Source organism: Gambusia affinis, linkage group LG24 (assembly GCF_019740435.1).
Source record: "Gambusia affinis linkage group LG24, SWU_Gaff_1.0, whole genome shotgun sequence".
NCBI lineage: Eukaryota > Metazoa > Chordata > Actinopteri > Cyprinodontiformes > Poeciliidae > Gambusia > Gambusia affinis.
In genome coordinates, this window is record NC_057891.1 from 13740500 (window position 1) to 13752470 (window position 11971).

General features: G+C 38.0%; 1 protein-coding gene across 1 annotated transcript; it reads right to left on the bottom strand.

Moving 5' to 3' along the window:
• Window positions 1–668: 668 nt before the first annotated feature.
• gpbar1 (G protein-coupled bile acid receptor 1) lies at window positions 669–7278 on the bottom strand. The gene is made up of 2 exons (XM_044109754.1): window positions 7078–7278; window positions 669–4849 (listed from the first exon to the last, which is right to left on the bottom strand). The coding sequence occupies exon 2, from the start codon at window positions 4820–4822 to the stop codon at window positions 3785–3787; it is 1038 nt and encodes a 345-aa protein (XP_043965689.1). The 5' UTR covers window positions 4823–4849; window positions 7078–7278; the 3' UTR covers window positions 669–3784.
• Window positions 7279–11971: the final 4693 nt, after the last annotated feature.

Below are 11971 nucleotides of genomic sequence, written 5' to 3' on the forward strand. Positions count from 1 at the left end.
TGATGTAGCTGAGTAATGAAAGCTTCCCTGAACTGCTGGGCTTCTTATTTCTCCAAAAGTTGACGTCTTAGTTGCTTTTTAATGTGATTAAGGACTTGTTTTCCTCCTAGTCTGCCTCTAACTGTATGTTTTCCTCCACATATGCAGAAAATACAAATTCTGGATGATTAAAAAAGGATCATGCTACCGTTGTTGCTACCTCGATTTCATTTTAGTTCTTTGAACAATCAAGTGACTAAAGGACGTGGTTCTAGTTAGCAAAAATCTTATTGTTGAGCATTTTAGATTTAAAAAAATTATTTTTAAAAAGTCCAGAGGCACATTCTGTCCTTGAACGCACCACGTTGTCTCATTAGCCAATCAAGATTAAGAAAACAAATCCTTTAAGAAATGAAGGCGCGCGCCGACAAATTAAACGGAAAAAATGCAATTATTTTGAGTGAAATTGGGAAAATTGACTTGTTTTGTTGTTTTTTCACACTTTTTAAGAAAGTTTTTTTTCGCTTAACTCTCTCATTGAGGACCACGGCTGGTTATCCACACATTTCCCCGATAAGGTTGTGGCAGCTAGGGGGAACCGGAACCGGTGACACGAGGGCAGCTAACGGATGGCAATACAGGAAGACAACAGAGGTGAGCTCAATATATTTATTTATTTTATCTGTAGGTGTTCTGCCCCTGTTTTGTTTTTTGTTGGAGAAGATAAATGTGACAATTGTTTATTAATATATCTTTTATCCCACTAAATAATATCAGCTTAAAATGTAAAGGGGCTTGTATTGTTTTGATTTTCTGTATTTTTCATTTGGAAGAGTTGAGACAAAAAAATGTATTCCCTAAGGCGAAATTGTTTCTTCACTGAAGTAGTTAACTCAAATTCAAGGTTGGATATTAACATAATTTTAGTTGTGCATTATTACCATCAATAGATGTTCTAATTAATGTTCAGACAGCTTTAATTCTGAGGATGTCTATGCATCAGACTTAAATTGTGAGAACTATAAATGTTGTCAACTATAAATTCAGTCAACTTGTAACATATGGAAACTCATAGCTTCTTGTCGTGCATGCTCTTGTTGCCAGGCCAAATCCCCTCTTGTCTTGGAGATTTATTCGCGGTTGCCCCTTGCATCCATCTTTCCTCCACAGCCTGCATACCAGAATACAGATAAACATTGCTGATGGAAGTTAGAATAAACCTGGTCAGCAGGGAGAAATGACAGACGGAGAAAATCAATGACTCTATTCAACTGAGGTTGTGCACAAAAAATGCTGACATCATGTTCATCTGTGAGCTGTACAACACTGATATGGGTAATAAACACAAATGCATTCATGTGGTGTTTCTATAAAATTTGACGTTAAAGTTCAAGATTTAGATTACGACACAACAGTACTGAGAAAATATGCAGAAGATAGTTGGATATTATGCTGTCGCCGGGTGAAGCATATTTGTCTTGCACAATGCAAGGTTCTTGTGTTATGACATTTTTTGTTTTAAACAGCCAAATTAATTTCAATTGTATACACAGAAAAAAAAAAGTCCATATTAATGTAACAACAGGAGCTTTTTTCAGTTTCTTCTTGTCTGGCGATTTTATGTGTTTTAAATTATATAAATGAAAAGAAAAGAAAACTAAAGTTAGTTTATTTGGACCAGAAAACAAGAAGAAGCATTTCTTTAACACTAACCTCTGTTTGGACAGTGACGTTGCCGGGCAACGCACATTTGTTTTGCCCAATTTTAAGTTTTTTCCTATTAGAAATTTTTCCTTGCTGTTAATTTGTCCCTGATCATTATTAATTATGACACGAAAATGTGCAGACATGCTTTCAAGTAAAATTTAAACTAACTTGATTCCCGCGATAAGGATATTTCTTGCATAATTTTAAGGTGACGCACAAATATTTTAGGCTAAATGAAGAAACATCTGATAAAACGACATAAAGATTTTTATGATGCAAAAGGAAACGTATTTGGTTTTCTGCCTTAGATGGCCCAGCTCTTTTCTTCTTCTTCTTCTTCCTAGTTATCTTTGCTTTACCACCCAGAGGCAACTTGAAGGCTTTAAAAGACTTCTGAATCCCTTTTTCTCTGAGATTATAGTGAACAGTAATAGGAAATGGACAGTCCTACAGGGCATTTTCTGTTTTTACTGCTTCATATTGTGAAAGGGAATCGTATCTTCATCTCAAATCACGGGTGCATCTAAAAGGTGGGTTCAGGGGGCCTTGGTAACTTCTGCTCAACTAGAAAGGAACCAATTATCCAAGTTGGATGCTAATCAAGGGTTATTTATTGGTGTGGAATTAATAATTGAAACAAAACAAGATGAAGTAATCAAGAATGAAGTGGAGCTACTCTTATAACTATGTTGTAGGTCACTGCAGGCATATGGTAAGTCATAGTTGAAGACCTTTAAACATTTCTGAAAGGTATTAGTAGTGATTCCCTTACCTTTAGCAGACAGATTACATTTAGTTAAGTTCTTTGAAAAGTAAATACATTCAGTTGTGTTTTTAAAACAGATTTTCTACTAGAGGAGAAAATATAATATTTACATGCTGGCGCCCCTCTGTGGCCAATGCTCAAAATGACTGGGGGTATAGTTTGTATTACTTGCAGTTTATTTTTTGTTTTTATAGTTTATTTTTGCACTATTTTAGTGTTTTAATGGAGTCAGAGCTTCCACAAATGACGAGAAATGTCAAAAGGAAAAAAATAGCACATTACATTTTAAAATTGATTTCTAGCTATTTTTATTTTACATTTATAAATTAAACAACTAAGATAAATAAAAAATAAATAAATGCATGCAAATTCAAATCGATTGAACTGAATTATGCAGTTCTTTAAAGACACTGTTGATGGTTTGAGAAATATTTATTAGTATATGATATTGGGGGAAAAAAAGAGAAAATTCCTAGATTTCCTAATAATGTAGTTGAAAACTATTCAATACATGTCCATCTTTCTAGATCAATTAATAACAGATCAATATTTTCTAGTGATATATCATTTTACAGGGCTTTGTGGGGTGTGTGAGCATATATTTGGTTGTGCTCTGGGTGGCAGAAAGAGGCACTTGCCCAGGGCGGCATTCATCCAGAAGGAGTGGCAGAAGGCTAGCCTTTCACCACTCCATCCATTTTAGCAGATTTTTAGCAATTTAGCCACACGTGGCTCTGAAGAATGCTAATAAATATAAAGCCAGTACTAAAATGAAATTTCTGTGTTTTCAAGCATGTTCTTTATTATGTCACAAATAATATATATATATATATTTTCTCTATTTTCCAAAAACAAACAGCTTTCTGTTCAGTAGCCTGTGTATGTTTTGTTGTACTAAAGCTGTTATGTTTTTCTTTGTGTAAAATTTTGGTTAATTTTACCAAATAAACAAATTTTGCACTAATTTAATTGTTACTGTGTGTGCAACTTGAAAAGCTTTTACTTTGAACCCTTATACTAGCTCTGCAGTTCAAGTTAAGTTTAATTTAGTTCGAGCAAGAACAAAAATGGCCGTGGTTAGCCTCCCTCTTCTCTGGCAATGACTATTTTTCTAACATATGACGATGTGACATTTTTCTACTGCAGGTAAGGGAACTACTGGAGATAATAACGTCACTATTTGACATTTAGAAAGACTTTATGATGCCTTTGGTATGAAATATTACCTTAACGGTACCATAATTCAACTCACTGTAAAATAAGCTGCCGCAAACTCTTTCCGATACCGATTCTTGCAGAAAAACTCGATAAATATTAACACACAGCATTATTTCAGATTGCAGTCTCGTCTGAGCCCCGCGCCCTCCACCTGTCTCTGAGTTTCTGGATAAGCTTGAACGCTGGTTCTGTGTACTGCTTGTTGGCCAAACCGAGGACCATCGGCACCACGGCCATGCTTCCGATGCCGATGCAGGACAACACGATGTGAGTGATGGAGTTCTGCTTGGTGTCAATGATGAGAAATGCTATACAGACGTGCATGTAAATAAGGTAGGGAACCCAGCAGGCCAGAAAGGTCAGTGACACCGCCACTAAGCAGCGGGTATACCGCAAGTTCAGCCTCTGTTTCTGGTCCGACGCCTGGTTTCCTCGCTCCACCGCTCTATGGAGGCGGCAAATGTCCTTCATCTGGCCTCTTGTGATCCACAGTACACGTCCGGTCATGCCAGCGATGAAAAGAATGGCCGGTAAAACGAGGCCGTACACCTCTAAGTAGATGAAGGCGTTGGGGAACACCCGCCTGTAGGAGCAGCACAACGTCAGATTGGCCGTCCAGTTAGAAAGAGGCGGAAACTTTGCGGCGCTTTCACAGCAGTCGTTCCAGTCTGGTCCGGACCAGTTGCTCCACCCGAAAGCGGGCAGAGACGCAAACAAAAGCGGCGGTGCCCACACTATAAGCAGCGCGAGGGAGAAATGCCGATGCATCCACAAGGTGTTGTAGTGCAGAGGGTCGACGATGCATATGTAGCGCTCGTAGTGGACCATCACCAGGTTGGACAAAAACGCCAAGAAGAGGAAATTCGGGAAGATGTGAGCCACCAGGCAGGAGCTGAAGCTCAGCTCCCGGTTCAGACCCATCAACGGGATGAAGGGCAGCGCCACGCCTGTGCACATATCAGCCACCAGCAGGCTGAGAAAGAAGTAGTTGGGCGTGTTGTGGAGCTGGCGGTTGCATGAGATGCCCAGGATGATGACCAGGTTGGCCAGGATGATAGAGGTTGACAGTGGCACGGTGATGATGTAGATGAGATTCTCCATTGAGATCAGAGCGTGGGTCATCACTGGTGAAATCAGCAGGCCTCCTTCCATTTGCACGCACTCCAGTAAACAGCTACCCTAGAAGCAAAAACAAACTATAAAAACCAAGCAGTGGGGGGATCTCGAAGGTTTATGGTTATACTTGTGTGGGGTCGGATGTTTGCACAAATATGCACATGCATTGTATGACCTTGTCGGCTGTTTCTGCAAGAAGCAAGACGACAGTTTTAGGGTAAGAGGAACAACCGAACGGATGTAATGAGACACATCAGAGGATGCAGCAGAGGAAGTGAGCTGGAGGAATGTATTGCAAAAATAAAACCAAACAGAAAGAGTTCGAATCAATAATGATGATGCACACGTGCTCAGTAATGTGCCTCAGAAGGTATCAGATCATTTAGAGTTGAACTCCTAAAATGTTGGGCACCTCTGTTAAAATGCCAGGTTGTTCTGATATATTAGAGACCCAAAGAATAATCTGATATTTATCCTCTAAAACTAAACTAAAAACTAATACTACTTTGATTCATTTTCAGGAATCAGTCATCTTTGGCATTCGCCCACTTTACCTCAGTCATTCAATAACTTTCATTTCAAATTCCGGGTTAGTGCGGCCAGCATGTTTCCCTGTGGGTGATGTTCTCTTGGCGCTCTGCAGTGTTTTGTGTGTCACCTTTCGGATTTTACTCATGTTGGGGTGTGCAGGAAACAACAACAACACAAAGACGTGTTTCTGTCTGCTGCCCCTCAAAGTGAGCTGAAAGAAATTAAAAGTGTGCTTTCTCTTTAAAGTGAACTGGTCGTTAATATTCTTAAAATAGGGCCACTTAAAATAGTTCAGATCACTGTGCAGCTCAAGAGTCCACTTCAGCTCAGTATTTATGAATTTTCTTATTTATATTCACCACATGTTCTCCAGGATGCCTTTCTATAAAAGAGCTGCTGAAGCTGCAAATTAAACCGACTAAAAAGTCACACGCAACAGGGGTCATAGGTCGCCTCAACTGTAACAGGACTGACCCTCTTTTGTAAAGAGGTGAGTGGAGATCAGATGAGGATGTGTGTTTGGAGCACAAGGCTAATGCCATGTAGCAATTTATAATGAGAACATTTGATAAATTATATGATGCAGATCCTGGAAAATCATTTTTTTTTTAGTGGTTATGTTGTTTCTGTGCAGTGGCGGTCTTTTCACGATTCCCCACCTACAGACCCTACCTGCAAAAAACAAACACATTTCTGCAATAAAATAACACATATATATATATATTTCATTTTAAAACTCATTTACAAACAAAAAATTTTATTATTAGTGTGACTTCACATTCTTTGGACCTCTACCCAGAGATTCATTTTACTTTTTAAAAATTTTCTCCGAATACTTTCTCAAAGCTACGTTTTTGTTATGCTTATTTCCATGACAGGATTGTTCACAAAACGTTATCTAGTTGGTAAATACTCAGCTCCTCCAAATTATTCCAGTCCGTGTTTTATTTTTTTGGAAATGGAGAGCTGCCTCTGCGTTATCAAAACTACCGCTGTTTATGTAGATTTTTTTGTGCTAAAAAATATTAATAAATAAATGAGATCGCGATAAATAATTTCCAAGTTCCTTCAAGCTTTAAATGTGAACAAACAAAATGTGTATGGGTCAAAAACAAAAGCAAAAACAAAACAACAGAAGCGGCACTAGCTTATTTTTTGCATCTTTCGATCCAGGATTTAGTCTTTTTAAACAACAACTATCAGTTTTAGTGTTAGAACCACTTTAACTTTACTTAGCCCGATAATATTTGTGCTTGTGGCACATAATGTTATAGCAAATGCTAGCAAGCAGTAATGTATAAAATATTGACAACGTCTATAATTTTGATAGTGAAAATAAACAAGCCTGTACATTTCCAGGGTTTGCGTGTAAAAAGTGCATTTTCAAGCAGAACGAGGGGGAGTTTTATGGTATCAAAGTCCTGCTACAGTTTGAGCAAATGGTGTTTTTAAAGGCTCTTTAAAAGATGAACACACAATGCAAATTGGTTTTTAGCCTTTACAAGTTAAGAGCAGTTTTATGCTTTCTGGAAGGTTTTTATAGTCAGGGATGCAGCGGATTATTGACTCTATTTTAAGCTGCATACTTCCTCTGATATAGAGCATCGTAAGTCAATTAAATAACATTCTGAATTCAAGTAATCTTTCACCTCATAATATGTAACATGCTGTAGAAAAGCCCCGTTTTTATGAAGTGATCATCAGAAGCCCGTGCAAGCTTTTTCAATCAAAAACCAGAAGGAATTCTAAACTTTTGTTACCTTGTGTGATGAATTGTCCGGTCATGTATCATTTGCAAGATGAAATCTCAGCTTCCTTTTCTGCTGCATATCACATCCACAGCCAGAAGCGCTAAAGAGAGTCACAGAGCAGCCGACCCAGCAGCTTTAACAACCCACAGTGATCAGCTTAGACAGAGACAGAACGAGCAGCCAACTCTTGTCCTCACAGTTACTATAAAGAGGAAGTGTGGTCAGAAGGAGGAGGAGGTAGTGGTCATCCTGAGGCTGTCTTGTCCTAAATGGGGTTTGCTGGCAGTAAGAGGAGTGCCCTCTAACCCTCAATTATCCAACTAACTCAGATTTTGTACTTTTTCTCATGTATTATCAAGGAATCTTTTGACTGACTGACTGACTGTCAGAATATAATTTCGCTCATTGTTAAATAATGAATTGGCTGTTATTAACAGCCTCTTTGGGTTTCATTTGATTTAATTCGAAAATAATAAAGAGACAGGGCAGAGAGCTCCAAAGCCAACACCACTGCTGACCAAAAACAACACAACATCTCAATTTTCCCCCCAAAAAAAGCCCATTTTGGTGAGCACCAACACTTTTTTTTTTTTTCCAACATTATCTTTATTGGTTTTTTCAACAGTATTTCCAACAATACACAAGGCACAAGTGTGCTCCCACATCAGAGGAAAGTCCAGGGTAGTTAAGTTAATGTCCAATATTCAGCTTCTTTCCTTGCATGCCAGGTTTTTATAGGATATTTTAGAGCAGCACTTATTACATACAAAATATATGAGAAAAAGAAAACAATATCCCTCACCCCAACCACCCTGAGAAGAAACAACAAATACAACAATAACGGTTTCTCTATTTTCCAGGAGTTAGCCCATATTATTTTAGTATTGTACATGGTTCAGAGAACACAAACTCAAATGTACAATTCAAAGTAAAGTAGTCAATTATACAAATAAAGAAGATTATTTTAGGACACTGCAGAAGACTAACCGCTACTATAACTCACCCGCCACCCTCATATCTATGTTTTCTATATATTCCATAAAAGGACCCCAAATATTTTGAAATAGCGATAGTTTCCCTTTTATAATGAAAGTGATCTTTTCCATTGGTAAGGTTGTGGATATTTCAGTAATCCATTTAATGAATTTTGGTTTACTGGTACTCTTCCATGAGAGCGCTATGACTCTTTTTGCAAGTAGTAAACATAAATCCATGGCAGTAATAATTTTTCTGGACATATGATGTTTGTCAGGATATAAACCTAGGATGAACAATTTGGGGTCAAGAACTAGCTTTATACCTAGTATCGTCTCTAGAGCTTGTTTTATCTCCCTCCAGAATTGTAAAACTTTCTTGCATTTCCAGATGCAATGGAAGAATGTTCCCTTCTCTTCTCCACATCTAATACACAAGTCTGGGATGGCACCATTGTATTTATTAAGCTTTTCTGGCGTCACATAAGTTCTCATTAGCCAATGATATTGCAGTACTTTGAGGCGTGTATTGATAGTTTGTGTTTGTGCTTCAGCACACGCCTTCTCCCAGTCTTCCAAAAGCAAGTTCTCCTGTAGATCCTCCCTCCAGGCATTGAGCTTCCATAGAGATGACTCAGAGGATCCCTCCACTAACATGCTATATAGTTTAGAAATAATTCCTTTTCTAAAGCAATCAGTCTTCATTTCAATTTCCAAGGTGGACATCAGAGGGATGGACTCACATTGATTTTGAGATGATCTAATAAAATTTCTCACTTGCAGATATTTAAAATAATGTTTGCTTGGGATATCGTACCTGGCCTTTAACTCTTCAAATGACATCAAAACCCCGTCCTCCGATTCCACCAGATCTCCTATTGTCTTTAAACCTTTTTCAGCCCATTTCCTAAAGCCAGGATCTGCCCTACCTGGAGGGAAGGATTGGTTACCCCATATTGGACTGAAGCGTGATAGAGAGGAGGAATCACCTAAATACTTCTTGACCTGATACCAAACCAAGATCATATTTCTGACTATAGGGTTTTTTGTCTTTTTTTTCAGCATTTTGATGTTTAGCACCAACACTTTTGAGAAATTTTCTGTGTACTGACGAGACTGAAACTGAACATTATGGAAGGCATGTTTCTTGTTACGTCTGTTGCAAAACTAATTCCAGAAAGAAAGAAAAAATATTTTTGTAGTGATGATCTGTGGCTACTTTGGTGCTACAGGATCTGGACAACTTGGAATGGAATCATGAAATTTAGAAACTTCTGAAGGAAAATGTATTTCTATTCTTGCAACATCTTGGTGTATCTAAAGACATGTTTTACATTAGTCTGAATGGGAAGAAATAAACTCCTATCACATTGTATAACATCATCTCATTTTCCTCCCTATATCTGTTCAACCATCTGCTGTTAAAGTTCTACACAATGACCACAAGTACCTCCAGGATGTCAGATAATAATTAGCTGAATAAATCAGACAATGGGTCTGACAGGCCTGCTGTTAAGCCACTCTTAAGCGTTTAGCATGCTGATGTGAGTGAATCTTCTTTGACGATTAATGGTAGTGGTTATTATTGGCTAATTGGTGTGATATTTGCATGAAGAGCAGTGATACATCTGAGCTGTGTGCTGTACATAATTATACGTAGACATATTGGAATAGTTTGATAGTGATTTTTGGTTTGCATCTTGCTTAATGGACAAGTTCTTAACTTTTTGCTGAACTTCACTTTTCTCAATAAAATGTTGCAACATCCACACAATGTAGGAAAACATAATGGTGAACTTTAAAAGAGTAGACATAACTAAAATACCCAAATGTAAAAAACAAGTTTCTACAAGTCTAAGAAGCTTGCTACAGCTAACTTATTAAGCTAACTGAGCAAGCTAGCTCAGCAAGCTAACATGGAAATCATTGCCAAGCAGAAAATTGTGTTTTTCAAGCAGTTTATTGTTCAAAAGCAAGTGAGATTTTCCAAACAAATACTGTATCTTTAAAAAAAAAAGTGATATGAATCTTTCATTTGAAAGATTCTTTCATTTGAAAGATTCATATACAAGCTAGCGTCTACTTGATTTTCCTATTTGCCCTCAGGGTGAACAACGCTTATAAATACATATGTGTATACACCTGAATTCATAACAGCTGTCACAGACGTCTGATATTTAAACAAGAAGTTGGATAGAAGAGCAGTGGAGAGCTGTTTAACTAGCCAAACACAGGGGCCTCTCCTTACCCTGATAGTTTGGAGCAGACGTAGTCCTGGAAGAGATGAATAAGCTGCGGTCAGATAATGCTTTTAAACAGAAATGTTCCCAAGACTTGGACCATTTGGAAAAAAGACACAACACAGGGAGGACAAGCTGGACATAAAAGAAAAACAGGAAGAGACAAAGCATTTCAGATTTCCCTGAACTCCAGGCTGTGCGATAATTAATCCAATCCATGTTCTAGTTTATTTCTGTGTACAGCAGAAAAATGTAACGGAATAAAATTAGTTAAACTTGGTTTCCAAAGAAGATAATTACAATTTTTGAGACTTTTTTTTTTTTTTTTTTACACTGAAAGGGACTAAAAGCTATAGCTGGAGAAAATATATTTACAGAAAAATGAACTTCAGAATATAGTTAAATGTGAACATTTCTAACCAAAGTGGGAACATTTTGGTTGGGAACGTTTTCTATTCAGACTGTGATTTTATGGGCATGGTTAGAAAAACAAGTAGGCTGCTTCTACTGAATATTTTTTGAATAAAGTTTTTTTTGTGATAAAATAAACAGATAAGCAAATAACGAACCAATCTATCACGAGTGGCTGATGTTGACAATTGGAATTGGAGCGTCGGTTGCCGCAGGGGTGGAAATTAGCACCTGCCACTGGCCAAATGTGGGTAAAAGTATAAAGTGGCGTGTAAATTGGAGCAACGCACCTTGACAATTTGAACAGAAAAAAAAGAAAGCTCCACTCAGTTTGAACTTCTGCCAGGGGAGGACTGATCGTCTGGGATTCAGACTAATGCTCATACTGTATATGGGGCGGACCTCGGCTGCCATAATCTAACAAAAAAAGTACATCAAATATAATTTTTATCAACCGCGACAGCCCATTGGTTGATTTTATTGACGGACGTAGAATTGTGAATTTCAATAGAAAACGTAAAAAGTAAGGGAAAGCAAATAGAATAGTTAGAAAACAAAAAAAAAGTTATTATTTCTGCAGGATACATATTTACAATATAAGAAAATCCTCCCAGAAATTGTTCAGGAGAAAGAAAATCCACTTTTTCCCATGGAAAGAGACACTGGACCCATGAGATTTTGCTGAGATTTTGTTTTTTATACTGCAGCCTCATGAAATGTTATTGGAAAAGTGCTTTTCTAAACAAATGCTCATTCAATCAGTAAATGTATCTAGCTCTCTGACAGCGTAAACAGAGACGAGACAAGACAGCAAGAGAAAACTAATGTCCAAACGCCGTGTTGTGACAGTGGAGGGAAGTTCCCTGCTGTGAGTGTAAACTACATCTGACAGGTATCATTTTTCCCCCCGGTGTCCTGTTGCGTCTCTGCTGAGTGTAGCGCAAACTCATGTGACGATGCATTTATTCATGTAAAACACACATCTTGTTTATGCTAGCAGACGTATGCCTTGAAAAGGGGAAGCTGTACAGCCTTTCTGGGTCAGTTACCTTTGCACTTTTGGCTCTGTACAATGGCAGAAGGAAAAAGCACTTGTGCACAGGATACCCACTGACAGTTTCCTCTTTAATTGAACAGCCAAGCGGAAGGGAAGAGCATGAGGACAGAAATAAGGCTGACAGTAGGCATCCCAGGTTTGGTAAACAACATTTAGGAGGCTTTCTGGATGTGTATCAGTGAGACACTGACACCAACCCCATTTGGTCGACTTGTGTGGCT

What these genes read in the sequence shown, in the direction of transcription:
- gpbar1 (XM_044109754.1), bottom strand. Translation starts at nt 4,822, where the DNA reads ATGGAAGGAGGCCTGCTGATTTCACCAGTGATGACCCACGCTCTGATC.